Below are 27,797 nucleotides of genomic sequence, written 5' to 3'. Positions count from 1 at the left end.
TGGGGGCGGGAAGGGCTCTGGGGGCGAGACGGGGGGCTCTGGGGGCGGGAAGGGCTCTGGGGGCGAGACGGGGGGCTCTGGGGGCGGGAAGGGCTCTGGGGGCGAGACGGGGGGCTCTGGGGGCGGGAAGGGCTCTGGGGGCGAGACGGGGGGCTCTGGGGGCGGGAAGGGCTCTGGGGGCGAGACGGGGGGCTCTGGGGGCGGGAAGGGCTCTGGGGGCGAGACGGGGGGCTCTGGGGGCGAGACGGGGGGCTCTGGGGGCGAGACGGGGGGCTCTGGGGGCGAGACGGGGGGCTCTGGGGGCGAGACGGGGGGCTCTGGGGGCGAGACGGGGGGCTCTGGGGGCGAGACGGGGGGCTCTGGGGGCGAGACGGGGGGCTCTGGGGGCGAGACGGGGGGCTCTGGGGGCGAGACGGGGGGCTCTGGGGGCGGGAGGGGGGGCTCTGGGGGCGGGAGGGGGGGCTCTGGGGGCGGGAGGGGGGGCTCTGGGGGCGGGAGGGGGGGCTCTGGGGGTGCGACGGGGGGCGGGAGGGGGGGCTCTGGGGGTGCGACGGGGGGCGCGACGGGGGGCTCTGGGGGTGCGACGGGGGGCTCTGGGGGTGCGACGGGGGGCTCTGGGGGTGCGACGGGGGGCTCTGGGGGTGCGACGGGGGGCTCTGGGGGTGCGACGGGGGGCTCTGGGGGTGCTGGGGGTGGGACGGGCTCTGAGGGTGCTGGGGGTGGGACGGGCTCTGAGGGTGCTGGGGGTGGGACGGGCTCTGAGGGTGCTGGGGGTGGGACGGGCTCTGAGGGTGCTGGGGGTGGGACGGGCTCTGAGGGTGCTGGGGGTGGGACGGGCTCTGAGGGTGCTGGGGGTGGGACGGGCTCTGAGGGTGCTGGGGGTGGGACGGGCTCTGAGGGTGCTGGGGGTGGGACGGGCTCTGAGGGTGCTGGGGGTGGGACGGGCTCTGAGGGTGCTGGGGGTGGGACGGGCTCTGAGGGTGCTGGGGGTGGGACGGGCTCTGAGGGTGGGACGGGCTCTGAGGGTGGGACGGGCTCTGAGGGTGCTGGGGGTGGGACGGGCTCTGAGGGTGCTGGGGGTGGGACGGGCTCTGAGGGTGCTGGGGGTGGGACGGGCTCTGAGGGTGGGACGGGCTCTGAGGGTGCTGGGGGTGGGACGGGCTCTGAGGGTGCTGGGGGTGGGACGGGCTCTGAGGGTGCTGGGGGTGGGACGGACTCTGAGGGTGCTGGGGGTGGGACGGACTCTGAGGGTGCTGGGGGTGGGACGGGCTCTGAGGGTGCTGGGGGTGGGACGGGCTCTGAGGGTGCTGGGGGTGGGACGGGCTCTGAGGGTGCTGGGGGTGGGACGGGCTCTGAGGGTGCTGGGGGTGGGACGGGCTCTGAGGGTGCTGGGGGTGGGACGGGCTCTGAGGGTGGGACGGGCTCTGAGGGTGCTGGGGGTGGGACGGGCTCTGAGGGTGGGACGGGCTCTGAGGGTGCTGGGGGTGGGACGGGCTCTGAGGGTGCTGGGGGTGGGACGGGCTCTGAGGGTGCTGGGGGTGGGACGGGCTCTGAGGGTGCTGGGGGTGGGACGGGCTCTGAGGGTGCTGGGGGTGGGACGGGCTCTGAGGGTGCTGGGGGTGGGACGGGCTCTGAGGGTGCTGGGGGTGGGACGGGCTCTGGGGGTGCTGGGGGTGGGACGGGCTCTGGGGGTGGGACGGGCTCTGGGGGTGCTGGGGGTGGGACGGGCTCTGAGGGTGCTGGGGGTGGGACGGGCTCTGGGGGTGGGACGGGCTCTGGGGGTGCTGGGGGTGGGACGGGCTCTGGGGGTGGGAAGGGTGCGAAGGGCTCTGAGGGTGCTGGGGGTGGGAGGGGTGGGAAGGGCTCTGGGGGTGAGAAGGGCTCTGAGGGTGCTGGGGGTGGGAAGGGCTCTGAGGGTGCTGGGGGTGGGAAGGGCTCTGAGGGTGCTGGGGGTGGGAAGGGCTCTGAGGGTGCTGGGGGTGGGAAGGGCTCTGAGGGTGCTGGGGGTGGGACGGGCTCTGAGGGTGCTGGGGGTGGGACGGGCTCTGAGGGTGCTGGGGGTGGGACGGGCTCTGAGGGTGCGACGGGCTCTGAGGGTGCTGGGGGTGGGACGGGCTCTGGGGGTGGGAAGGGTGCGAAGGGCTCTGAGGGTGCTGGGGGTGGGAAGGGTGCGAAGGGCTCTGAGGGTGCTGGGGGTGGGAGGGGTGGGAAGGGCTCTGGGGGTGGGACGGGCTCTGAGGGTGCGACGGGCTCTGAGGGTGCTGGGGGTGGGACGGGCTCTGGGGGTGGGAAGGGTGCGAAGGGCTCTGAGGGTGCTGGGGGTGGGAAGGGTGCGAAGGGCTCTGAGGGTGCTGGGGGTGGGAGGGGTGGGAAGGGCTCTGGGGGTGAGAAGGGCTCTGAGGGTGCTGGGGGTGAGAAGGGCGCTGGGGGTGGGAAGGGCTCTGAGGGTGCTGGGGGTGGGAAGGGCTCTGAGGGTGCTGGGGGTGGGAAGGGCTCTGAGGGTGCTGGGGGTGGGACGGGCTCTGAGGGTGCTGGGGGTGGGACGGGCTCTGAGGGTGCTGGGGGTGGGACGGGCTCTGAGGGTGCTGGGGGTGGGACGGGCTCTGAGGGTGCTGGGGGTGGGACGGGCTCTGAGGGTGCTGGGGGTGGGACGGGTGCTGGGGGTGGGACGGGTGCTGGGGGTGGGACGGGTTCTGAGGGTGCTGGGGGTGGGACGGGCTCTGAGGGTGCTGGGGGTGGGACGGGCTCTGAGGGTGCTGGGGGTGGGACGGGCTCTGAGGGTGCTGGGGGTGGGACGGGCTCTGAGGGTGCTGGGGGTGGGACGGGCTCTGAGGGTGCTGGGGGTGGGACGGGCTCTGAGGGTGCTGGGGGTGGGACGGGCTCTGAGGGTGCTGGGGGTGGGACGGGCTCTGAGGGTGCTGGGGGTGGGACGGGCTCTGAGGGTGCTGGGGGTGGGACGGGCTCTGAGGGTGCTGGGGGTGGGACGGGCTCTGAGGGTGCTGGGGGTGGGACGGGCTCTGAGGGTGCTGGGGGTGGGACGGGCTCTGAGGGTGCTGGGGGTGGGACGGGCTCTGAGGGTGCTGGGGGTGGGACGGGCTCTGAGGGTGCTGGGGGTGGGACGGGCTCTGAGGGTGCTGGGGGTGGGACGGGCTCTGAGGGTGCTGGGGGTGGGACGGGCTCTGAGGGTGCTGGGGGTGGGACGGGCTCTGAGGGTGCTGGGGGTGGGACGGGCTCTGAGGGTGCTGGGGGTGGGACGGGCTCTGAGGGTGCTGGGGGTGGGACGGGCTCTGAGGGTGCTGGGGGTGGGACGGGCTCTGAGGGTGCTGGGGGTGGGACGGGCTCTGAGGGTGCTGGGGGTGGGACGGGCTCTGAGGGTGCTGGGGGTGGGACGGGCTCTGAGGGTGCTGGGGGTGGGACGGGCTCTGAGGGTGCTGGGGGTGGGACGGGCTCTGAGGGTGCTGGGGGTGGGACGGGCTCTGAGGGTGCTGGGGGTGGGACGGGCTCTGAGGGTGCTGGGGGTGGGACGGGCTCTGAGGGTGCTGGGGGTGGGACGGGCTCTGAGGGTGCTGGGGGTGGGACGGGCTCTGAGGGTGCTGGGGGTGGGACGGGCTCTGAGGGTGCTGGGGGTGGGACGGGCTCTGAGGGTGCTGGGGGTGGGACGGGCTCTGAGGGTGCTGGGGGTGCGACGGGCTCTGAGGGTGCTGGGGGTGCGACGGGCTCTGAGGGTGCTGGGGGTGGGACGGGCTCTGAGGGTGGGACGGGCTCTGAGGGTGCTGGGGGTGGGACGGGCTCTGAGGGTGCTGGGGGTGGGACGGGCTCTGAGGGTGCTGGGGGTGGGACGGGCTCTGAGGGTGCTGGGGGTGGGACGGGCTCTGAGGGTGCTGGGGGTGGGACGGGCTCTGAGGGTGCTGGGGGTGGGACGGGCTCTGAGGGTGCTGGGGGTGGGACGGACTCTGAGGGTGCTGGGGGTGGGACGGACTCTGAGGGTGGGACGGGCTCTGAGGGTGCGAAGGGCTCTGAGGGTGCTGGGGGTGGGACGGGTGCTGGGGGTGGGACGGGTGCGAAGGGTGCTGGGGGTGGGACGGGCTCTGAGGGTGCGAAGGGCTCTGGGGGTGGGAAGGGCGCTGGGGGTGGGAAGGGCGCTGGGGGTGGGAAGGGCGCTGGGGGTGCGAAGGGTGCTGGGAAGGGCTCTGAGGGTGCTGGGGATGGGAAGGGCTCTGAGGGTGCGAAGGGTGCTGGGGGTGGGACGGGCTCTGAGGGTGCTGGGGGTGGGAAGGGCTCTGAGGGTGCTGGGGATGAGGAAGAGAAGGGCTCTGAGGGTGCGTGCACGAAGGGAGAGTGCACCGAGGGTCATCCACATTCCAGGAGTGACTGGTTATCATCTGTGAAGCTTTAGAGAGAGTTTACAAGAGTTAGTGCCAACAAAGCCAGCATTTGGTTTGTAAATGAACGTACACAGCACAAGTATGCAAAACCCACCTGGTTGTGGTGGGGGACAGACAGAGTCACAGCAAAAGCAGACCGCATTGTCACCATACAACTCAGTCCACCTGCAAGAATGGATAAGATGAAGCACCTGGGGACCTTCAACTTTGACCATAGCAGGTTTCAAAACTCACGTTTTGCTTCCGGGATTGTAGTTGCAGGACTTTGCACTTTCAGTTGGGGTAACATCTCCCACAGAGATATCACAATGCATGTAGAGTTCCTATGTAACAATTCCAATTAGTAAAACAACAATTGAATACATAAAAAAAAAAAAAATAACAGGAGAACCATACCTTCGGGGTAGACGTTTTGGACATCCCTTCAAAGATGAAGCTACCAATCGTAAACTTTAAAACGGTCTTTGTGGCGTGACTGATGAATTGCGACTGCTCGGAGTACCGGCCATCAACCATACAACTACCCAGGGATAGAAAACCCAAACTTAGACTGACAATTTATAAAATGACCAATATTGTATACGCAGACAAATGAGGGCCTTACCCAGTGTTCTCAATCACTGTATATTGTGGCACAGAGGTGAGCAACGGAGAGATTGTCATAAAGCACTTGTTGACGTACACCCTCACAGGTTTTTGAGCCAGCGCAGAGTCAAGCGTAGCCTCAAAGAACATGGGCTGTCCAAGCGTGTAGCCGATACCTGGAGTCAACTCGGTCCCATGGACTGAAACAGAATCATGTCATCCTCCAAGAATGTTTTAGTCATATTTTGTCAAATTGCAATCCATCCCTGTACTTGTGGTCTTGTTTCTCCACTTACCATCATAGGGAGTGAGGGTGACCCAGGTCCTTGAAGTGAGGGGTCTGAATACGGTTCCTCCCCTCACTGTGGGCCAGAAGCCGACCTTGTAAGAGAGATGGAAACTGCAAGGAAAGCAGCATCAGGCAAGGTTTAAAAATGGGCTTCCCCATGGAGATCATTTCCCTTGGGTTGCCCTTAGGAAGTGTTAGGAGTCCAGTCAGAACTGGAGATCTTATGCCAACTCCAGTGCTTGTGGATGACAGTGCAATGATGTATGCATGTTGTTTTAAGCAATAATTGATGTGGAGAAAGGCAAGCGGGTGGGCTGGGGTCTTACCGATTATAACTACACTCGAGGGGAACATCAAAGTTGAAGTCCCTCACAATGGGCCCTGTAGAATCCCGTTTATAAGAGATCCTGTTGGTGAAGGTCACCCGGTCAGCATGACTCTACAAGAAAAAGAACAATTAGGCTGCTGCTGGGGCTCCAGTCCAAAAGGAGAATTTTAACCTGCCATGGATCAGATCTGAAACCTAATCTTGTGAGCTCAGGTTAGACTTCAAATTATGCATTCAGGGGTTTGAGTCTTGACTGTAGGTAGGGATATGCCGGGTTAAGGGTGGAAAGTGTTAGTCACCACACCTCAGGCCTGTGAACAGCTCATAATTATCCTTCATTCAGACCTGAATGCATCTAGTTTGACCAAAGATCAGTGAAAACGAATGCATCAGTTCAAATCACCCACCGTAATCACAGTACCACAAGTCATCAGGGGGTAGAGCAGGTAGAAGTGACTATCGGTGGCTTGGTTGACGTGGCAGGACCCAAACTTCAGGTAACTGTAGGCATCAGGGCTGGCAAATAATTCTCTCTGAACTCTAACATAAATCCTATTAATATGGCACAATATGTCAATAGAGTTGTTCCAGGGAAGACTCTTATATTGGGTTGGTGGAGCTCTTGTGGCCAATAGGATGTCCTTTACTGAATCAGGCAGTGGTTCGGCATCCTTCCCAGGGCCAACAAGAGACATCCGGTCCGAAGAGGCTGCGATAGGCACAAATTCTGGAACTTTCCTGGCTTCTGTGCGGCTGCCCGGTCGTTTTTGGCCTTGTTTCCATTGCCTAGGTACTAACCTTGCCGCTTCATCTTGCTCGATTTCTCTCTCCATCTCTGACCAGAGGGCCTCAGGTGACTGCCCAAAAACATTTTCAAATTTAAGGCAGTAGGCAGAGGTTATCATAAACATAAGCAGCAAGAATCCTTTCACCCCCATTTTGAGACCAACCGCTACAATAAACAAGAAGCAAGGCTCTGTGTGCGTTTATACTTTAACACAGTGATGGTAATTGATTTCACCTGCAGATGATACCAATTATGCAAAACCAATAAGTCCATTCCGAGACGTATTATCAATTTTACAATCAAATATATTTATGGGTTGCTTTCATGTAAGCCAAATCACACACTATTCCAGATAGTTTTTTACTATACATTTTTTTTTTTTTACCCTTTTTGCAGGTTTCGAAGGGAACGAATGCCAGAAGTCGTGATAGACAGTCGGCATTCTAAAGTTAAGTATAGGGGGATAAAATTGGGGGATAATAACCATAGGGATAGGCCGACAAAGTTTGACAGTGAGACCACAAAAAAAGGCTTTTAACATCCGTGGACCAGAACTAGTAGTGTGCAGTATTGAAACATGTCAAGCCTACTTCCTTTTATAAGTGTACTTCTTATTACGCGAGGGGTATCTGGAGCTGCCTCCGCCACTCTTTTAAATCGACTCTCCGCCAAGAGACCCGCCCTTCTCTGACTCTGATTGGCCGTGAACCTGAAAAAAACTATCAAACCAACAATGGCAGCGAGTATTACCCAATCAGGGGCAGAATAGGACGAGTCTACACAGAATTCGGGTGGAATGATTTGCATGGGATGCTGCATTGAAGACAACTCAGAAAATACGGGACAAAACCCATCCCGTATTGATTCAAAACGGGACGCGCTATTTTATTCTCAAATACGGGACGATTCCGTATTTTAACCCTTGTGCTGCCTTTGGGTCACATGACCCAAAGGTTCATAACGAACCATCGTTGTGTTTACCCAATTTTACCCAATAAAAAAACAAATAAAAATAATTGTATTTTAACCGTTGCAATGTGGGGGGTCTGAGACAGCCCAACGGTTAAAAGAAAATGCTTCACTTTGTTTTTGTATGCTGTAAAGTTGTCGCAATACGACGGTGGGTCACAATGACTGATGGGTCAGAATGACCCGAAGATAACACAAGGGTTTTAAGGGACGGGTGGCACCCTATCATCAGGTCGTCCCTTTGGATTTGATCTGAAAACTATGGCTCACCTTCCAGCACTTTAAATATGTGGATGAACACCAGGTAACATCTATGTTTCTGTCAATTAAATAATAATACCATGATTTACTTGAGTTGTGAATTGTATTGTGGTATTCTGCATTGGACAAACTTAAATGTAAGAAATAATATTACCATAGAAACTCAACTCGGCAAGTGTTACGTTTTGTAACGTGTTGTTGGCTGAATAGTCAAGTAGGCTAATGCCAGTTGGTCATAACTTCAAACTGACACACACATAATGCCATATGAGTAAAGTATTCATACTGAAGATATTTGAATTAGCTATGGAGTCAACATAGATATGACAAAGATGCCTGTGAAAGCTGTTGTTAAGTCAAGCATCCCGACGTGTTCCACCAAGTCATTCCGTAGCCTACCTCCTCTCACGCTTCTCTCTCCCTCGCCAGCATCTGGCGGAGTGGGTGGCGGTGCAGAGCGTGTCCGCCTGACCGGAGAAGCGGGGAGAGATCAAGAAGATGATGGGGGTAAGATGGCTGAGCGGTTAGGGAATCAGGCTTTTAATCAAAAGGTTGCCGGTTAGATTCTGGCCATGCAAAATGACGTTGGGTCCTTGAGCAAGGCACTTCACCCTACTTGCCTCGGGGGAAATACTGTACTGTAAGTCGCTCTGGATAAGAGCGTCTGCTAAATGTAAAATGTAATGTAAATGATGGAGATGGCGGCCAAGGACATGGAGAGGCTTGGGGGGCAGCGTGGAGATGGTGGACATTGGGAAGCAGAGGCTGCCCTCCGGAGAGGAGATCCCCCTGCCCCCCATCGTGCTGGGCCGCCCGGGCTCAGACCCAGGAAGAGGGCCGTGTGCATCTACGGGCACCTGGACGCCTAGCCGGCCAACTTGGACGACGGCTGGGACACGGAGCCCTTCACCCTGGTGGAGAGAGACGGTGAGGGGTTTGTCTTTTGAGAAGTTGGGGGAAAGTTGCGGTTAGCTCATCTTACATGCGCACACACACACACACACACACGTGTACGTGAGGGACAACCTCGCAAACATCTTTCACCCAATAATCCCACAGCTGGATGCATGCCCAGTTGAACGCCTGTAACGCAAGCGGAGGACTTTGAAAGCGTCTGTGATCTTGTGTTGTACGGAGGGAGTCAGGTGGCTGAGCGGTGAGGGAATCGGGCTAGTAATCCGAAGGTTGCCAGTTCGATTCCCAGTCATGCCGACTGACGTTGTGTCCTTGGGCAAGGCATTTCACCCTACTTGCCTCGGTGGAATGTCCCTGTACTTACTGTAAGTCGCTCTGGATAAGAGCGTCTGCTAAATGTAAATGTGTTGTGAGAGAAGAGACACCATTTTGTATGACGGGAGTCAGGTGGCTGAGCGGTGAGAGAATCGGGCTAGTAATCCGAAGGTTGCCAGTTCGATACCCGGTCATGCCAACTGACGTTGTGTCCTTGGGCAAGGCACTTCACCCTACTTGCCTCGGGGGAATGTCCCTGTACTTACTGTAAGTCGCTCTGGATAAGAGCGTCTGCTAAATGACTAAATGTAAATGACGCAATGTTTATTCCTTCTCTGCTCCATGATTGAGCAATGTGCCGTGTAGAGGGAGACACCTTGTGATTTCAGCTGCTCTTTTAACCCTTGTGCTGCCTTCGGGTCACATGACCCAAAGGTTCACAACGAACCATTGTTGTGTTTACCCAATTGTACCCAATACAAAAACAAATAAATAGCATTTTCTTTTAACCTTCGCAATGTGGGGGGTCTGAGACAGCCCAACGGTTAAGAGAAAATTACTCACTTTGTTTTTGTATGCGGTAAAGTTGTCGCAATACGACGGTCGGTCACGATGACTGATGGGTCAGAATGACCCGAAGATAACACAAGGGTTAACCCTTGTGCTGATGTCTCTGCGATGATGTAGGTTTTGAGGGAGGGTTGAAGTTGGCTCTGAGAGGTTCATGTTTGAAAGGTTTCGTCTCTGTCCAGCTACACAGCAGATCCAGGGAGCAGCGCTATACCAAGATGGCTGACTGGAACTACATCAACATCTTCTCCAAGCTCGCCAGCCCTATCCCACAGTTTGGTACGCTGGCCTAATAGTACTGCCGTTTTGTTATGTTCAATCCACATTGAAATGAATCAGTACATCTGTTCTCACGTGTGTGTGGAGACCAGTACATTATTGTTGCCGGGTGTTTGAAGTAAGTCTAGCCGGCTGTTTTCTTGTGGTTCTTTTTGAAGAAGGAAATGGAGACGGCCATTGGGTTCCATCCCATCTATCCTTCCTCTCTGCAGGTAACGGAGACATTTTGTCTTATGAGGACGCCATGAAGGCCAGAGAGACTGGAGTGTCTGGTATTATATTGGCGAGGTGAGCATGCGTATCTTTTTTTATTGAATTTTTTTTAAACTTTGTATTTATTTTACAAACGATATTACACTAAACAAACTCCATATCAGAGAGAGAGAAAAAAAAACTACTACGCTCTTTAAAATCTTTGATCCATTCTTATCTGACCAGCTAAGAGCTCGAAAACAAGCATATCTTTTAACCCTTGTGTTATCTTCGGGTCAGTTTGACCCATCAGTCATTGTGACCCACCGTCGTATTGCAACAACTTTACCGCATACAAAAACAAAGTGAAGCATTTTCTTTTAACCATTGGGCTGTCTCAGACCCCCCACATTGCAAAGGTTAAAAGATTTTTTTATTTTTTATATTGGGTAAACACAACGATGGTTCGTTATGAACCTTTGGGTCATGTGACCCGAAGGCAGCACAAGGGTTAACTGTTACCTTTAGACGGTCCTTGGTTTATCTGAATGAGGAAGAGAAATTAAATTGAACTTAAACTTCATTTCAGACAAAAAAAAAAGTGAAATCCAGCCAATGTCCCGCAGGGGCGCTCTCATCAAACCCCTGGATCTTCACGGAACTCAAGGAGCGTCGCGACTGGGACATCTCGTCGGCCGAGCGTCTGGAAGTGCTGAGAGACTTCAGCAACTACGGTCTGGATCACTGGGGCTCTGACACGCAGGGCCTGGAAAAGACTGGGAACATTCCCGCTGGAGTGGCGGTCCTTGATGTGCGGGGGGGGGGGGGGGGGGGTGTTAGTGTTGGCTGACGGTGGGATTGTTTTGAGAGAATGGATGTTTGTTTCTTTGTTATTGGTTCAGCTGACCGAGAAGTGCGTAGATTTCTAATCAATCCAGACATTAAGGAGCCCCAAAAAATACAAGATTCAGATATCTTACTTATGAGGCGTGAAAAACGCCTCTAAGCAACAACTGTCCTATGGGCCTTCTGGGAACTTTTATTTGCACCTTGTGAGGACCACTTTCTGAAACAGCTCTATATAAATCTGCCCAAGAACTCCTGTCACATCAAGTGTCTTGAAATTGCAGTCTTCCTTCACAGGAAGCAAACAGGTTTGACAGGTAAAAGTGGCCTTACAGATTACCACCTCAACTGCATTATCCTTGAGTTGCTGACACATGAATACGCACCAAAAGAATTAAATCTTGAATGGCTATGTAAGACTTAAGTTACTCTTCATTCTGAAAGTAAGCTAGGTCAAAACACCAAATAAATTTGACAAATTAAGACATGATCCATGTTTTATTTTAAAACAATTCCACTTCACTGGTCATTTCTTCCTGATAGCATCTACAAAAAAAAAAAAATATTTTTTAAAATGTCAACACATGCTAATGCTCTTTGTAATAATAATTCCCTTACAATCTTACCATACATAGTCATCCTCATCCCAGAACTCAATGGAGCCAACAAGTTCCTCAGATGGAGTCTCTGGAACTAATCCTTTATAATCACTCTTCCCAAAAGGTGGTACGATTGGAACCATACCAACTGGACCGGACTTAGGACGAGAAGGTGGGTACTTACTAGGGGGGCTCTGGGGGTGGGAAGGGCTCTGGGGGCGAGACGGGGGGCTCTGGGGGTGGGAAGGGCTCTGGGGGCGAGACGGGGGGCTCTGGGGGTGGGAAGGGCTCTGGGGGCGAGACGGGGGGCTCTGGGGGCGGGAAGGGCTCTGGGGGCGAGACGGGGGGCTCTGGGGGCGGGAAGGGCTCTGGGGGCGAGACGGGGGGCTCTGGGGGCGGGAAGGGCTCTGGGGGCGAGACGGGGGGCTCTGGGGGCGGGAAGGGCTCTGGGGGCGAGACGGGGGGCTCTGGGGGCGAGACGGGGGGCTCTGGGGGCGAGACGGGGGGCTCTGGGGGCGAGACGGGGGGCTCTGGGGGCGAGACGGGGGGCTCTGGGGGCGAGACGGGGGGCTCTGGGGGCGAGACGGGGGGCTCTGGGGGCGAGACGGGGGGCTCTGGGGGCGAGACGGGGGGCTCTGGGGGCGAGACGGGGGGCTCTGGGGGCGAGACGGGGGGCTCTGGGGGCGAGACGGGGGGCTCTGGGGGCGAGACGGGGGGCTCTGGGGGCGGGAGGGGGGGCTCTGGGGGTGCGACGGGGGGCTCTGGGGGTGCGACGGGGGGCTCTGGGGGTGCGACGGGGGGCTCTGGGGGTGCGACGGTGGGTGCGACGGGGGGCTCTGGGGGTGCGACGGTGGGTGCGACGGGGGGCTCTGGGGGTGCGACGGGGGGCTCTGGGGGTGCGACGGGGGGCTCTGGGGGTGCGACGGGGGGCTCTGGGGGTGCGACGGGGGGCTCTGGGGGTGCTGGGGGTGGGACGGGCTCTGAGGGTGCTGGGGGTGGGACGGGCTCTGAGGGTGCTGGGGGTGGGACGGGCTCTGAGGGTGGGACGGGCTCTGAGGGTGCTGGGGGTGGGACGGGCTCTGAGGGTGGGACGGGCTCTGAGGGTGGGACGGGCTCTGAGGGTGCTGGGGGTGGGACGGGTGCTGGGGGTGGGACGGGCTCTGAGGGTGCTGGGGGTGGGACGGGCTCTGAGGGTGGGACGGGCTCTGAGGGTGGGACGGGCTCTGAGGGTGCTGGGGGTGGGACGGGCTCTGAGGGTGCTGGGGGTGGGACGGGCTCTGAGGGTGCTGGGGGTGGGACGGGCTCTGAGGGTGCTGGGGGTGGGACGGGCTCTGAGGGTGCTGGGGGTGGGACGGGCTCTGAGGGTGGGACGGGCTCTGAGGGTGGGACGGGCTCTGAGGGTGCTGGGGGTGGGACGGGCTCTGAGGGTGCTGGGGGTGGGACGGGCTCTGAGGGTGCTGGGGGTGGGACGGGCTCTGAGGGTGCTGGGGGTGGGACGGGCTCTGAGGGTGCTGGGGGTGGGACGGGCTCTGAGGGTGCTGGGGGTGGGACGGGCTCTGAGGGTGCTGGGGGTGGGACGGGCTCTGAGGGTGCTGGGGGTGGGACGGGCTCTGAGGGTGCTGGGGGTGGGACGGGCTCTGAGGGTGCTGGGGGTGGGACGGGCTCTGAGGGTGCTGGGGGTGGGACGGACTCTGAGGGTGCTGGGGGTGGGACGGACTCTGAGGGTGCTGGGGGTGGGACGGGCTCTGAGGGTGCTGGGGGTGGGACGGGCTCTGAGGGTGCTGGGGGTGGGACGGGCTCTGAGGGTGCTGGGGGTGGGACGGGCTCTGAGGGTGCTGGGGGTGGGACGGGCTCTGAGGGTGCTGGGGGTGGGACGGGCTCTGAGGGTGCTGGGGGTGGGACGGGCTCTGAGGGTGCTGGGGGTGGGACGGGCTCTGAGGGTGCTGGGGGTGGGACGGGCTCTGAGGGTGCTGGGGGTGGGACGGGCTCTGAGGGTGCTGGGGGTGGGACGGGCTCTGAGGGTGCTGGGGGTGGGACGGGCTCTGAGGGTGCTGGGGGTGGGACGGGCTCTGAGGGTGCTGGGGGTGGGACGGGCTCTGAGGGTGCTGGGGGTGGGACGGGCTCTGAGGGTGCTGGGGGTGGGACGGGCTCTGAGGGTGCTGGGGGTGGGACGGGCTCTGGGGGTGGGACGGGCTCTGGGGGTGGGACGGGCTCTGGGGGTGGGAGGGGTGGGAAGGGCTCTGGGGGTGAGAAGGGCTCTGAGGGTGCTGGGGGTGAGAAGGGCGCTGGGGGTGGGAAGGGCTCTGAGGGTGCTGGGGGTGGGACGGGCTCTGAGGGTGCTGGGGGTGGGACGGGCTCTGAGGGTGCTGGGGGTGGGACGGGCTCTGAGGGTGCGACGGGCTCTGAGGGTGCTGGGGGTGGGACGGGCTCTGGGGGTGGGAAGGGTGCGAAGGGCTCTGAGGGTGCTGGGGGTGGGAAGGGTGCGAAGGGCTCTGAGGGTGCTGGGGGTGGGAGGGGTGCGAAGGGCTCTGAGGGTGCTGGGGGTGGGAAGGGCTCTGGGGGTGAGAAGGGCTCTGAGGGTGCTGGGGGTGAGAAGGGCGCTGGGGGTGGGAAGGGCTCTGAGGGTGCTGGGGGTGGGAAGGGCTCTGAGGGTGCTGGGGGTGGGACGGGCTCTGAGGGTGCTGGGGGTGGGACGGGCTCTGAGGGTGCTGGGGGTGGGACGGGCTCTGAGGGTGCTGGGGGTGGGACGGGCTCTGAGGGTGCTGGGGGTGGGACGGGCTCTGAGGGTGCTGGGGGTGGGACGGGCTCTGAGGGTGGGACGGGCTCTGAGGGTGCTGGGGGTGGGACGGGCTCTGAGGGTGGGACGGGCTCTGAGGGTGCTGGGGGTGGGACGGGCTCTGAGGGTGCTGGGGGTGGGACGGGCTCTGGGGGTGGGACGGGCTCTGGGGGTGGGACGGGCTCTGGGGGTGGGACGGGCTCTGGGGGTGGGACGGGCTCTGGGGGTGGGACGGGCTCTGGGGGTGGGACGGGCTCTGGGGGTGGGACGGGCTCTGGGGGTGGGACGGGCTCTGGGGGTGGGACGGGCTCTGGGGGTGGGACGGGCTCTGAGGGTGCTGGGGGTGGGACGGGCTCTGAGGGTGCTGGGGGTGGGACGGGCTCTGAGGGTGCTGGGGGTGGGACGGGCTCTGAGGGTGCTGGGGGTGGGACGGGCTCTGAGGGTGCTGGGGGTGGGACGGGCTCTGAGGGTGCTGGGGGTGGGACGGGCTCTGAGGGTGCTGGGGGTGGGACGGGCTCTGAGGGTGCTGGGGGTGGGACGGGCTCTGAGGGTGCTGGGGGTGGGACGGGCTCTGAGGGTGCTGGGGGTGGGACGGGCTCTGAGGGTGCTGGGGGTGGGACGGGCTCTGAGGGTGCTGGGGGTGGGACGGGCTCTGAGGGTGCTGGGGGTGGGACGGGCTCTGAGGGTGCTGGGGGTGGGACGGGCTCTGAGGGTGCTGGGGGTGGGACGGGCTCTGAGGGTGCTGGGGGTGGGACGGGCTCTGAGGGTGCTGGGGGTGCGACGGGCTCTGAGGGTGCTGGGGGTGCGACGGGCTCTGAGGGTGCTGGGGGTGGGACGGGCTCTGAGGGTGCTGGGGGTGGGACGGGCTCTGAGGGTGGGACGGGCTCTGAGGGTGCTGGGGGTGGGACGGGCTCTGAGGGTGCTGGGGGTGGGACGGGCTCTGAGGGTGCTGGGGGTGGGACGGGCTCTGAGGGTGCTGGGGGTGGGACGGGCTCTGAGGGTGCTGGGGGTGGGACGGGCTCTGAGGGTGCTGGGGGTGGGACGGGCTCTGAGGGTGCTGGGGGTGGGACGGACTCTGAGGGTGGGACGGGCTCTGAGGGTGCGAAGGGCTCTGAGGGTGCTGGGGGTGGGACGGGTGCTGGGGGTGGGACGGGTGCTGGGGGTGGGACGGGTGCGAAGGGTGCTGGGGGTGGGACGGGCTCTGAGGGTGCGAAGGGCTCTGGGGGTGGGAAGGGCGCTGGGGGTGGGAAGGGCGCTGGGGGTGCGAAGGGTGCTGGGAAGGGCTCTGAGGGTGCTGGGGATGGGAAGGGCTCTGAGGGTGCGAAGGGTGCTGGGGGTGGGACGGGCTCTGAGGGTGCTGGGGGTGGGAAGGGCTCTGAGGGTGCTGGGGATGAGGAAGAGAAGGGCTCTGAGGGTGCGTGCACGAAGGGAGAGTGCACCGAGGGTCATCCACATTCCAGGAGTGACTGGTTATCATCTGTGAAGCTTTAGAGAGAGTTTACAAGAGTTAGTGCCAACAAAGCCAGCATTTGGTTTGTAAATGAACGTACACAGCACAAGTATGCAAAACCCACCTGGTTGTGGTGGGGGACAGACAGAGTCACAGCAAAAGCAGACCGCATTGTCACCATACAACTCAGTCCACCTGCAAGAATGGATAAGATGAAGCACCTGGGGACCTTCAACTTTGACCATAGCAGGTTTCAACACTCACGTTTTGCTTCCGGGATTGTAGTTGCAGGACTTTGCACTTTCAGTTGGGGTAACATCTCCCACAGAGATATCACAATGCATGTAGAGTTCCTATGTAACAATTCCAATTAGTAAAACAACAATTGAATACATAAAAAAATAAAAAAAACAGGAGAACCATACCTTCAGGGTAGACGTTTTGGACATCCCTTCAAAGATGAAGCTACCAAGCGTAAACTTTAAAACGGTCTTTGTGGCGTGACTGATGAATTGTGACTGCTCGGAGTACCGGCCATCAACCATACAACTACCCAGGGATAGAAAACCCAAACTTAGACTGACAATTTATAAAATGACCAATATTGTATACGCAGACAAATGAGGGCCTTACCCAGTGTTCTCAATCACTGTATATTGTGGCACAGAGGTGAGCAACGGAGAGATTGTCATAAAGCACTTGTTGACGTACACCCTCACAGGTTTTTGAGCCAGCGCAGAGTCAAGCGTAGCCTCAAAGAACATGGGCTGTCCAAGCGTGTAGCCGATACCTGGAGTCAACTCGGTCCCATGGACTGAAACAGAATCATGTCTCATCCGCCAAGAATATTAAAACACCCAAGTCAGTTTGGTCTTGTTTCCCCACTTACCATCATAGGCAGTGAGGGTGACCCAGGTCCTTGAAGTGAGGGGTCTGAATACGGTTCCTCCCCTCACTGTGGGCCAGAAGCCGACCTTGTAAGAGAGATGGAAACTGCAAGGAAAGCAGCATCAGGCAAGGTTTAAAGATGGGCTTCCCCATGGAGATCATTTCCCTTGGGTTTCCCTTAGGAAGTGTTAGGAGTCCAGTCAGAACTGGAGATCTTATGCCAACTCCAGTGCTTGTGGATGACAGTGCAATGATGTATGCATGTTGTTTTAAGCAATAATTGATGTGGAGAAAGGCAAGCGGGTTGGCTGGGGTCTTACCGATTATAACTACACTCGAGGGGAACATCAAAGTTGAAGTCCCTCACAATGGGCCCTGTAGAATCCCGTTTATAAGAGATCCTGTTGGTGAAGGTCACCCGGTCAGCATGACTCTACAAGAAAAAGAACAATTAGGCTGCTGCTGGGGCTCCAGTCCAAAAGGAGGATTTTAACCTGCCATGGATCAGATCTGAAACCTAATCTTGTGAGCTCAGGTTAGACTGAAGATCAGTGAAAATGAATGCATCAGTTAAAATCACCCACCGTAATCACAGTACCACAAGCCATCAGGGGGTAGAGCAGGTAGAAGTGACTATCGGTGGCTTGGTTGACAGGGCAGGACCCAAACTTCAGGTAACTGTAGGCATCAAGGCTGGCAAATAATTCTCTCTGAACTCTAACATAGATCCTATTAATATGGCACAATATGTCGATAGGGTTGTTGCAGGGAGGCCTTTGGGTAGGTGGACCTCTTGTGGCCAATAGAATGTCCTTTACTGAGTCAGGCAGTGGTTCAGCATCCTTCCCAGGGACAACAAGAGCCATCCGGTCCGAAGAGGCTGCGATAGGCACAAATTCTGGAACTTTCCTGGCTTCTGGGCGGCTGCCTGGCATTTTTTGGGTGCCTTGTTTCCATTGCCTAGGTACTAACCTTGCCGCTTCATCTTGCTCGATTTCTCTCTCCATCTCTGACCAGAGCGCCTCAGGTGACTGCCCAAAAACATTTTCAAACTTAAGGCAGTAGGCAGAGGTTATCATAAACATAAGCAGCAAGAATCCTTTCACCTCCATTTTGAGACCAACCAATAGCTTGCTACGATAAATAAGAAGCAAGGCTCTGTGTGCGTTTATACTGGAACACAGTGATGCTAATTGATTTCACCTGCAGATGATGTTATGCAAAACCATTAAGTCCACTCAGATGTATTATCATGACTTTTACCATTAAAAACTAATATATTTATGGGTTGCGTTCATGTCAGCCAAATCACAAATCAAGGACTCAAAGTCTAGCTGCACACTATTCCAGATAGTTTTTTACTATGTAAATTTTTACTGAACCCTTTTTTTCGAAGGGAACGTATGCCGGAAGTCGGACAGTAAACTCAGGAAGTTCCAACGCAACCAAGAGGTTATGCTAGTTAGCTCGCTAACATTATGTTTGTTTTACGACTATATGCGAACATTTTGGGCATGTAGTTTTATAACGTTATTAACTTGCTAAAGAAACAAAGCGCAATATTCTTAAAATCCATCTTATTCAACCATGTTGTGGACACGCTTATTGATGACAGAATGGCTCTCACAACTGTGGCCCTGCGCGTACCAGCCACATACGACATTGTTTTGACAGCTAGGCTAGTAGTAGCAAGAACATGGACAACTAACGTTAACAACTAGCGTTTGCAAATTTTATTGCTATTGGAATTGTGTTAGATGTAAAAACTCAAACCTTTGTAGCTTTGTCTCCAAATGCTGTCTTTCTAGATATATTTCTAAATGTATATCTTATTTGAATAGTATAGCTAGCTAGCTATCATAGCTCATGTCTTTCTAAGCTACAAAGCTAGCTATCTCCAACTAGTAGCTAGCCATTTGGGCCATTCATATTTCAAATCAAGTGATCCCAGGACAGGAATCGGAGCGACAAGCTCAACTCTTAATCCGACCCAATGCGTGGCATCATGGGCGCTCAGGGCAGTCCTGTCAAAAGTTACGACTATCTCCTCAAGTTCTTACTGGTGGGGGACAGTGATGTTGGGAAGGGAGAGATTCTGGAAAGCTTGCAGGATGGGTCGGTGGAATCGCCCTACGCCTACAGCAGTGGTGAGTGCTGGACAGCACTGGAGTACTGTAGGTCGGGTGGGGAATCAGAGTGGTGAATTGCAGTTGGATCTATGAATCTGCATAAATGCAATCATTAGTATTGTCATGGGGATGTGCTTCATGTTTGTCGTGCGTCATTATCTCGGTGCTCCAAAATCGTTTTTTGTTGTAGATCAGTTTGAGTTTTCTTTTTAAATAAAATGGGATTGACCGATTATTTCTGGTTACAAAGTGCTAATTCAAAAAAATCTTTGTTCTAATTATTGTATTGCACTCAGGGATTGACTATAAAACCACAACAATACTACTAGATGGAAGGAGAGTCAAGTTAGAATTGTGGTAAGTAATGAAACGCTACACACAGGAGAGATTAGAGTTGCCTGGCATTCTGGGTTGAATCTCAGCATTGAATCTTAACTTCAATCTCACAAATTCTGTGTTGAACAGGGATACCTCTGGCCAAGGCAGATTCTGCACCATCTTCAGATCCTATTCTCGTGGGGCCCAGGTGAGAGGACTGTTGCTCTGTCCAAGCTGATGTTTAGGGAGTCAGGTGGCTGAGCGGTTAGGGAATCGGGCTAGTAATCTAAAGGTTGCCAGTTCGATTCCCGGCCGTGCAAAATGACGTTGTGTCCTTGGGCAAGGCACTTCACCCTACTTGCCTCGGGGGAATGTCCCTGTACTTACTGTAAGTCGCTCTGGATAAGAGCGTCTGCTAAATGACTGAATGAATGTAAATGTTTGTCTGTCCTGTACATATCGTGGTATTATCTCATGTTTGTTCCTTCCACAGGGAATCCTGTTGGTGTATGACATCACAAACGGCTGGTCATTCGATGGCATCGACCGCTGGATCCGAGAGATTGACGAGGTAAACTCTTTTTACCACGTTGGTTGGGTGACACTACGCAAAAACAAGTATCCTCTTACAGCAGTCCAATTTCTGAATCACATTCAGTCACTGAGGGGTCGGGAGGGGTCACTATTTTCCATTTCCATGGCTAATCCATTTCCTGTGCCTAAAGAGAGACTGACAATGTACTCGTATTACGAAAACCGGACCGTCGATATTGAGCTCTGGAAGTCAGTGAGATGTTAACCAGAGTGTGGTGCCCAAAATAACGGGGAAAAAAAGCGCAAAACGGCTAAACTCCAACCATCCCCCCCCCCCTCTCCAGCATGCCCCTGGCGTTCCCCGCATCCTGGTGGGCAATCGTCTCCATCTGGCGTTCAAGCGGCAGGTGCCCACGGAGCAAGCGCGGGCGTACGCCGAGAAGAACGGCATGACCTTCTTTGAGGTCAGCCCCCTGTGCAACTTCAACGTCATCGAGTCGTTCACGGAGCTGTCGCGCATCGTGCTGATGAGGCACGGCATGGAGAAGTTCTGGAAGCCCAACCGAGGTGAGGAGGACCGGGGGGCGAGGAGGGGGGGACGGGGAGGTTGGTCTGGGACGTGGGTGGATGGAGAGGGGCAAGACGGTGGGTTTGGGATTAGTAGGACATCACCTGGCTATCAGGGGTCCAGGGTGTGTTACTGGGATATGAGGGTCAGGTACTCGTCGCTTTGTTTAACCAAGTACCAGCTTGGTTATACAGTATGTATGTAAGTACTGTGAAGTCTTTAAAGCAAAAAAAAAAAAAAAAAAAGGCAATATTCACAGTCTCTGCCCATCCTGTGGTGTGGGCTCTTAACCCCCTCCCCCCCCCTCCTCCTTACCTGCAGTGTTCAGCCTGCAGGACCTCTGCTGCCGCTCCATTGTGTCCTGCACCCCCGTCCACCTCATCGACAAGCTGCCCCTCCCCGTCGCCATCAAGTCCCACCTCAAGTCCTTCTCCATGGCCAACGGCATGAACGCCGTCATGATGCACGGACGCTCCTACTCTGTGGCCAACCACCCGGCCGGGGGCGGCGGCGGCGGAGGCGCGGGCTCCAACAGCGGCAAGGGCAACAGCCTCAAGAGGTCCAAGTCCTTCCGCCCCCCGCAGAGCCCCCCGAAGAGCTCCTCCGGCAAAATCAACTGTAAGATATCCTAGGGGATGGGGGAAGAAACGAGGGCGCGAGGAACCCACCCTCGCTCGCCTGCTCCTCCTATCCCCTTCCCTCAAGGGTGGGGGGGCCTGTGGGTGAGCGGACTCACATGGGGCACCGTGTAAGGGGGGGGGGGCTGTTACGGAGAACGTGGTCTGCCTGAGGATGCAGCTGTTTGAGGTGGGGTTAGTCAGCGGCGTTAAAGCCGTCTTGGTGTGTGCTCGTTTTCAACCCCATCCACACACACGCGCGCACCTTTTTGCGGGTGACCCTTGCACCCACAGCCTTTCACTGTGACCCGTCGAATCCTGAAGCTCAAATCAAGTGGTCTGCGCTCATCTGTCAACACTACACGAGGCGGAGGACCCCCGAACAGCCTTTTTAATGGACTCGATCACATGGGTGAAAGTAATACTTTGTTGTAAATACATGATACACTGTTGGCTTGTTTTCCAGTTTGTTTTCACACCAACTTCTTGGGTCTTTTAACATGACTAGGAAGGGGAAGCTATGTGTAGTTGGCATTGTAACAAGCCTCATGCATGGTCTCCTCGTTCTCCTCGTTCTCCTTAATCACAGTTCTCACACACTCGGTTGATATTTGAAAGAGTTTGATTGCGTGCGGGGCCTCTGAAGTATCTAGGTCCACCGCTGGGCCTGGTCACATGCCATTTACCGTTCGACTCTCTCCGTCATCCATCACCATCAATCATTCAACTGCTGTTGTCATGGTCATTCCTGCTCTCTGGAACCCAACACCTTAGACGCCAGTCTGCAGGCTCATGCTGCAATAAAATGTACTTGGGTTCATTTTAATTGGTTGTGATGTACAACATGCCTCTAGTCCTCTTCTGCGGTCAGTTATATGCTGGAAGATTTGGCAGTTTGTTTTTCTCATGAAATCATGTACAACTCTTAGGCCAAGCATTGTTTGATCAGTGCTTTGACTTCTTCTGGTTAAGGTCTTGACCTATCTGGCTTTACTGGTGTGTTTTTGAGGGCATGTGTAAAATTACTTAAAAATGGGAATGGATTAAATTGTAACATACTACCATCGGACTTCAGTAAACGTTTTTAGTTTATTTTCTCATTTCTTTGTTTTACTGATTATTTATTCTCTTTTTCATGAATGTATATTCCAGTGTTTGTTATGTTGTGGTAAAGTGTAAGGTGTTTAAAGGGACAAATATTTAGAATGTTAGAATATTCACAGGAACATTCCTCTAAAGGCCACACAGAACAACAATTTTAAGCATGATGTTTTCCATCTGTATTTTGTTAGAGGAAAAGAACAATTAATGAAGGATCAAAACACTATCTGGTTTTGTTAATATGTTAATACAACATGGCTGACGGAAATAATAAACAACTTTCAATTTCTATTTTGACTGCATAAAAGTAAGCTGCCATTAAAAGCAGGTGATTTCTTCAACAATAAAGCAAAATGTGTTTGACCGTTTTTACTTGTGCGGAATTTTCATTCAGTGCAGTCTTGAATATAAATGATGGGTTGCCCCATATTGTCGCTCTGGGCCTATATGATCTTGTTCTTCCATTCTTCAAGGTCAGAGCGTGAGCGGTGGGAATTTTTGGTTTCCCATTGTCTTCTTGGGTTTCTAAGCAAAGCGGGGAAGCCGGCATCATGCTCAAGTGCAATTAAACCGTGGGGGGTGCTGAATTGATTAGCTGGCCTCGCGGTATTGGCCGGGCTGAGGCTAACCGGTACATCTCTACGACATTTGAATGCCGAGCGGTCAAAAGTCACGCTAAGGTTGATAGGTCACTTTCAGTGAAAAGAAGAGTGGAGCTGCTTCTCAGAGGCCTCGCGGCCGTGCTTGGACAAAGATGAGTCGCACACCATTGAAAATGTGTGTGTTTACGTCTTCCCACCTGACCGCGGCATCTCAGAGCTTTGTGTGAATGAGTGATGGTGCTAAACTGACCGATGTCTAGACACCGACGAACGTAAACAAGATGTTTTCTTCAGGCTATTTGTGTCATGTCCTGCGTTCGGTTTAAATTGGAGTGCAGCTATTAGGACAGAAAGCCAATTCGGTTTATAGAATTGTATTTTCCCCAAATCAACATCCCTAACCAAAAGCAATTTGGGCATGCGGCTCAAAAAGTGGATGCGTTGTGTCAATAATCTAGAAGCAAATTAAATGCCCTTCCTTATAGCCTTCAGTCATTACAATGTTTATGAGCATCACCTCTATAAATTGTGTCTGGGCGCATGAAACATTGGATTTCTCACCGGAATGTTTGGCCCCGTGCGCACGGTTGTTGGGACAGCTTGCCTACATGGCCCCACGATTCCTTTGATGTATTTACAATGTTTGTCCAGTTGCCTAGCGCATGGTGTTCCTTCGTAAAAGTTTCAGACGCTGGATGACCACGGGGGCGGTCAGAGGGGCTGCCCTTTCCACCTCCATTCACACTCACCAATATTGCGTTTCTCTTTCTTTGTGCACGTCTGCTTTCGCACGTATGCAGAGACACGTTTTTGTTTTGGAGCGAATTAAAGCTTCGACATTGAGTTTTAAGTCATTTTTTAAGGAATATAGAGCCACAATTCTATCCTGTTTTTTTTTTACTTTGTGTTTTGTTACTTTGAAGTAGGCTACTTCTTTAGTCGATGGAGTCGAGTAGGTAGATGTTGCTGGATAATGGTTTATTCATCTGCAATTTGAGAAGAAGAGATTCTTTTCATCTTGCAACAAATTGCCACTTGTTCCCAGATTGGTTACGCACAAACGGAACAATTGCGGTTTGAAATAATGAGTTTGCTTTCATGAGAAACTGACGGAGATATGGAAATAATAGGTGGCTGGTGTTTTATGGCAAATAAGTAATAATGCATACAACTTGTGTCGGACATTGGGAGGTTGGAGTGAAGATTGATGCGCCTCGGCAAAAAGTACTTAGTTCAGAGGGACTTTTATTAAGAATAATCAGATGGATTATTCTCGTTTTCATGATTTTGGTTTGCGCATTGCCCCAGGACGCTTCGAGTGCAAGTTTAACAGGAGTCCAAATTAAGCATCAAGGAGTTTGTCCGAACACGCTGAATGCCAACCTCTGGGTCGATGCACAAAGCACCTGCGAGAGGGAATGCAACGTCGACGAGGTTAGACGTTGCTATTCGTTAAATTATCTGTGAAAATTCCATTAAAGAAATGTACATATCTTGTCATTTAGGAGATACTTTAATCCAGTAAAAAAAAAAAATCAATTTTATATTCTCCTCAGGACTGCGCAGACTTTGAGAAGTGCTGCACCAACGTGTGTGGGCTCAATAGCTGTGTGGCTGCCCGGTTCTCTGATGGCACACCAGCCCAGCCGGACGGCCTGGAGCATGGAGCAGGCGGGGACCAGGTCTCAGTTGCCACCTGCCAGGGCTTCATCTGCAGCCAGCAGGGGGCCACCTGTGACATCTGGGAGGGCCAGCCCATCTGCAAGTGTCAGGACCGCTGCGAGAAGGAGCCCAGCTTTACCTGCGCCTCCGACGGCCTCACCTACTTCAACCGCTGCTATATGGACGCCGAGGCCTGCGTACGAGGGGTAACCATCACGGTGGTCACCTGCCGCTTCTACCTGGCTGGGCCCCAAGCCAGCCCTCTACCCCAGGACACCACAGCCAACCCCACCCCAAGCTCCTCCCTGGATGACGCCATGCCCCCTACGCTCTTCTCCAACCCCAGCCACCAGTCCATCTACGTGGGGGGCACCGTGAGTTTCCACTGCGACGTCATCGGGGCGCCGCGGCCCCACGTCACCTGGGAGAAGCAGAGCGATCGCAAGGAGCGCCTGGTGATGCGTCCCGACCAGATGTACGGCAACGTGGTCATCACCAACATCGGTCAGCTGGTCATCTACAACGCCCAGGTGTGGGACACGGGCGTCTACAGTTGCATCGCCCGCAACAGCGGCGGGGCCCTGCGCGCCGACTACCCCCTGTCGGTCGTCCGGCGCGCCACCGACGACTTCTCCGAGGACCCGGAGTTGGGGATGTCCATGGGGCGTCCGTTCTCGCCCGCCGACTGCCTGGCGGAGGTGGAGCGGCGAGACTGCGGCGGCGAGCGCCAGGTGGACTGGTACTACGACAGCAAGCAGGCCACCTGCGTGGCGTTCGGCAACAACGGCTGCGAGGACGGCCGCAACCGCTTCCAGACGTACGAAGAGTGCCGGGCGTCGTGCCAGCGGGAGGGCGCGGGCACCTGCTCCCTGCCCGCCGTCCAGGGCCCCTGCAAGTCGTGGCAGGGCCGCTGGGCCTGGAACTCCCTCTCCAAACAATGCCAGGCCTTCGCGTACGGCGGCTGCCACGGCAACGCCAACAGCTTCCGCAGCAAGAAGGAGTGCGAGGCCAGCTGCCCCCGCGCCAAGAGCCGGCCCTGCAAGACATGCCGCGTCAAGGGCAAGATGGTGCCCAGCCTCTGCCGAAGCGACTTCGCCATCGTGGGCCGACTGACGGAGCTGATCGAGGACCTGGACTCGGGGATCGCCCGCTTCAGCCTGGACGAGGTCCTGCGCGACGAGAAGATGGGCCTGGCCTTCTTCAACACCAGGCACCTGGAGGTGACGCTGGCTAAGATCGACTGGGGCTGCCCCTGCCCCAACATCACCATGGAGGAGGGCCCCCTGCTGGTGGTGATGGGGGAAGTGCAGGACGGCATGGCCGTGATCCAGCCAGACAGCTACGTCAGACCCATCACAGACCGGAGGCTGAAGAAGATCCGCGAGGTGATAGGGAAGAAGACCTGCCAGATGCTCCACAGGTTCCAGGACTGATGCTGGTCACCTTGACTACAGGGGGGTTATCGTAACTGTTGACGTCATCATTGTAAATTATGTTATTAGACACGCCGGTTGCATCATGTGTAACGTTGTGGATCATCTCATACTGACGTAGCCATGTACTGACCTTCCAGTACTGCCAATAGGGTAATATTATGGTGAGTCATGGTGAGTGTCTTTTTGTTGGCGTGTTAAGTGTTTGTATTACATTTCACTAAACGTCATGTTTATGTATAACCAACTGTGAAGAATCTCAACAAAGCATTTGGTAAATCACTCCCTTTCATTGTAAATATCCCTGTTCTTTAAACCATTAAGTTGTATTACAAAAATAAAACCCTTTTTTTTACTCTTGTATGAAGTAGAAAATATTGTGAATGCTTGTTTGTGTTCATTTTTATTCAAGCACAAGAGTGAGCCATACAGTTTGAAGTTATACAAAGTATAAAATCTGTGCACAAGTGTATTCTGTGAAATGTGAATACTACGGAATGGAGGATATTGGGACCAAACTGAACTAGAGTGGATAGGGATAAAGTCATAGGTCAAGTTAGTTTAAAGAACTCGTCAAATGTTCATTCTTGGTCATCCTGAGCAGGAAGTGACATAGTAATGCATGGTGATTAGCTGGAATAGAATCTCAGATTGAGGTGGCATCAACAGAAGGAATAATAGCAGATTCTTCACACCAAGCTTTCCTTCCGGAACAGAAGACACTTGTTGTTGGCAGGCATGTCGACCTAAACAGGTAGAAACCGGTCACAATCTGGCACCTTGGAAGTACAAAACACACATTCGCACTTTCTTGAGCCGCACTTGTTTAGAAAGGCCTTACCACTTTCTCCAGGAACAGGCCACTCTTCTGTGCCAAGGAACTGAGCAGGGAGACATCTCTGAGACCCCAGTCAGGGCACCTTGAACCAACATAAAGAGACAAATAGAAGGAGGGAGGGAAACATATAAGTAGCTATTCTCAACTGAAGTCAAGATGTCCCTCTCTCTCTTTCACACTTTTGCCGCCTATGGAATCTTGCCTCACCGTTGCCTGAGACTGCAGTCAAAGTCGATGTTGCTCTGAGGGGTGATCCGCCCGTTCACCGCATAGGGCTGCGAACACAGCAGTAGCGTCGTTTCAACCTCAAGCTGGGTATTATCACACGGTGTTGTAACATAAATATAACACTGCACGCCTTCATCAATATTAGGCTATATTCACCCCATATGTCAGCAGGACCCCTTGTGGTTTTAGGATGGCGCCCGTTCCTTTAAACAGCCCCTGTGTGTAACAAGGGTATCAACAGAAGACTAGTAGCACTCGGAAAAGCGACAAAAATAATTATAATCTGAAATGCATGGAAACGATGGTCTCAATTCATAGGACTGGGCCCTCTCACCTCTGTGCAGGCCATAGGAGATATGTGGATCATGTTGATGTTAAGGACTAGATCCAGAGACTCGGGCTGGATCCCAGCCCAGTGTTCATTGGGCTGCGAGGCATCGAGGTGGATGGCGGGCTTCACATTGTCCAGGTTATAGTGTGCTCTGTACGCTTCTATACTGCAGGGGACAAAAGAGACGGTTCTCAATGCGTACGTGCACCAGAAAACAATTGCACTGTTTTCCATCTAATGAAAGGGTATAGCCCTTCATTAAATTGCAATCTTACTGATATTCGTTATTCTGTCATCGCGCCAACTCTGTCGCTAAACCTTGTGCATTTGAGAGAAGCGTCTAGTTCCAATCTGAATATATAAAATACGTACGTGGTAGTGCATGCATTCTGAAATTACCTGGCGATGGACTGCCGATCAAATTCTGACGGCTGCCATAGAATATTGCGTAGGGATTGTGCGAAGTGAGTGACATGTTGACCAGTACCCGAGGAAATCTCAAGAGCGTTCAATGGTCTATTCGTGTCCACACACTCCCGTAGCACCGCTAAAATGGGCTCCTTGTTCCTCTCGGCAGCAGCGGCATTGAGCATCTTGTCAAACCCCGGGTACACTCGCCGCGCTGAAAGATATAATCGTTGCAACCACTCCAGTCGAACTGCAGGTATCTTACACAGCACGTACAGTAACAACAGCAATCGTTCGTTGTTTGCTATTGAAACACTGGGGTTATACGTTTCATATTCAGAAGTAGTCCGAATGCGTTGTGTTTTCCAGTTTCTAGTGCTATGTTGGCTATTAATCGAACACTCCACCCATCCGGGACAAACAAATGTGCACCACAAGCGTACCCATGGAACTTCCTCGTTTTGTCACATGGTTGATATGTAACAAAATCGGGTCCAATCAAAATCGCGTTATTATTACAACGTTTTAACATTATAAACTTACCTAATTTATTATTAATTCCTTAAATCTATACTGGACAATCACTTTAAAATT

General features: G+C 55.1%; 5 protein-coding genes and 1 long non-coding RNA gene across 6 annotated transcripts; 2 read left to right on the top strand and 4 right to left on the bottom strand.

The window, feature by feature from the left end:
- Nucleotides 1–4,214: 4,214 nt before the first annotated feature.
- Nucleotides 4,215–6,481, bottom strand: LOC136965668 (zona pellucida sperm-binding protein 3-like; the record flags this gene model as incomplete). The annotated part of the gene is made up of 8 exons (XM_067259854.1): nt 5,995–6,481; nt 5,586–5,698; nt 5,267–5,370; nt 4,990–5,170; nt 4,782–4,905; nt 4,620–4,708; nt 4,480–4,550; nt 4,215–4,390 (listed from the first exon to the last, which is right to left on the bottom strand). Coding segments are annotated over exons 1-8 (1,284 nt in total), but the record flags the coding sequence as incomplete, so codon positions are not given.
- A 4,719-nt stretch (nt 6,482–11,200) lies between these two features.
- Nucleotides 11,201–11,508, bottom strand: LOC136964846 (uncharacterized). Its single transcript, XR_010879263.1, has 2 exons — nt 11,348–11,508; nt 11,201–11,267 (listed from the first exon to the last, which is right to left on the bottom strand). It is a non-coding gene; the product is annotated as an uncharacterized lncRNA (long non-coding RNA).
- Nucleotides 11,509–15,405: 3,897 nt separating this feature from the next.
- LOC136965667 (zona pellucida sperm-binding protein 3-like) lies at nt 15,406–17,491 on the bottom strand (the record flags this gene model as incomplete). Its single annotated transcript, XM_067259853.1, has 8 exons — nt 17,019–17,491; nt 16,755–16,867; nt 16,436–16,539; nt 16,180–16,360; nt 15,972–16,095; nt 15,811–15,899; nt 15,671–15,741; nt 15,406–15,581 (listed from the first exon to the last, which is right to left on the bottom strand). Coding segments are annotated over exons 1-8 (1,281 nt in total), but the record flags the coding sequence as incomplete, so codon positions are not given.
- Nucleotides 17,492–17,883: 392 nt separating this feature from the next.
- On the top strand, nt 17,884–20,689 carry LOC136965233 (ras-related protein Rab-40C-like). Its single transcript, XM_067259300.1, has 6 exons — nt 17,884–18,581; nt 18,860–18,920; nt 19,029–19,089; nt 19,375–19,452; nt 19,760–19,982; nt 20,305–20,689. The coding sequence occupies exons 1-6, from the start codon at nt 18,428–18,430 to the stop codon at nt 20,613–20,615; spliced, it is 888 nt and encodes a 295-aa protein (XP_067115401.1). The 5' UTR covers nt 17,884–18,427; the 3' UTR covers nt 20,616–20,689.
- Nucleotides 20,690–23,584: 2,895 nt separating this feature from the next.
- wfikkn1 (WAP, follistatin/kazal, immunoglobulin, kunitz and netrin domain containing 1) lies at nt 23,585–25,398 on the top strand. Its single transcript, XM_067259676.1, has 2 exons — nt 23,585–23,737; nt 23,860–25,398. Exons 1-2 carry the CDS (start codon nt 23,585–23,587, stop codon nt 25,396–25,398), a joined length of 1,692 nt encoding a protein of 563 aa, XP_067115777.1.
- A 386-nt stretch (nt 25,399–25,784) lies between these two features.
- On the bottom strand, nt 25,785–27,525 carry mettl26 (methyltransferase like 26). Its single transcript, XM_067259509.1, has 6 exons — nt 27,195–27,525; nt 26,799–26,961; nt 26,621–26,680; nt 26,444–26,511; nt 26,240–26,318; nt 25,785–26,144 (listed from the first exon to the last, which is right to left on the bottom strand). The coding sequence occupies exons 1-6, from the start codon at nt 27,386–27,388 to the stop codon at nt 26,088–26,090; spliced, it is 621 nt and encodes a 206-aa protein (XP_067115610.1). The 5' UTR covers nt 27,389–27,525; the 3' UTR covers nt 25,785–26,087.
- Nucleotides 27,526–27,797: the final 272 nt, after the last annotated feature.

The sequence above is a fragment of the Osmerus mordax genome, chromosome 21 (assembly GCF_038355195.1).
Source record: "Osmerus mordax isolate fOsmMor3 chromosome 21, fOsmMor3.pri, whole genome shotgun sequence".
Taxonomy (NCBI): Eukaryota; Metazoa; Chordata; class Actinopteri; order Osmeriformes; family Osmeridae; genus Osmerus; species Osmerus mordax.
Note: the sequence above shows the minus strand (reverse complement) of the source record. Positions and strands in the feature narration are given on the sequence as shown.

Excerpts from the sequence above, each read along its gene's own strand:
- wfikkn1 (XM_067259676.1), top strand. The coding sequence starts at position 23,585 with ATGATTTTGGTTTGCGCATTGCCCCAGGACGCTTCGAGTGCAAGTTTA. Across the intron at positions 23,738-23,859 it reads GGGAATGCAACGTCGACGAG|GACTGCGCAGACTTTGAGAA; the intron begins GTTAGACGTTGC and ends TATTCTCCTCAG.
- mettl26 (XM_067259509.1), bottom strand. The coding sequence starts at position 27,388 with ATGCTCAATGCCGCTGCTGCCGAGAGGAACAAGGAGCCCATTTTAGCG. Across the intron at positions 26,681-26,798 it reads CTCCTATGGCCTGCACAGAG|GGGCTGTTTAAAGGAACGGG; the intron begins GTGAGAGGGCCC and ends TGTTACACACAG. Across the intron at positions 26,145-26,239 it reads GCCTGTTCCTGGAGAAAGTG|GTCGACATGCCTGCCAACAA; the intron begins GTAAGGCCTTTC and ends CTACCTGTTTAG.
- LOC136965233 (XM_067259300.1), top strand. The coding sequence starts at position 18,428 with ATGCGTGGCATCATGGGCGCTCAGGGCAGTCCTGTCAAAAGTTACGAC. Across the intron at positions 18,582-18,859 it reads GCCCTACGCCTACAGCAGTG|GGATTGACTATAAAACCACA; the intron begins GTGAGTGCTGGA and ends TATTGCACTCAG. Across the intron at positions 19,453-19,759 it reads GGATCCGAGAGATTGACGAG|CATGCCCCTGGCGTTCCCCG; the intron begins GTAAACTCTTTT and ends CCCCCTCTCCAG.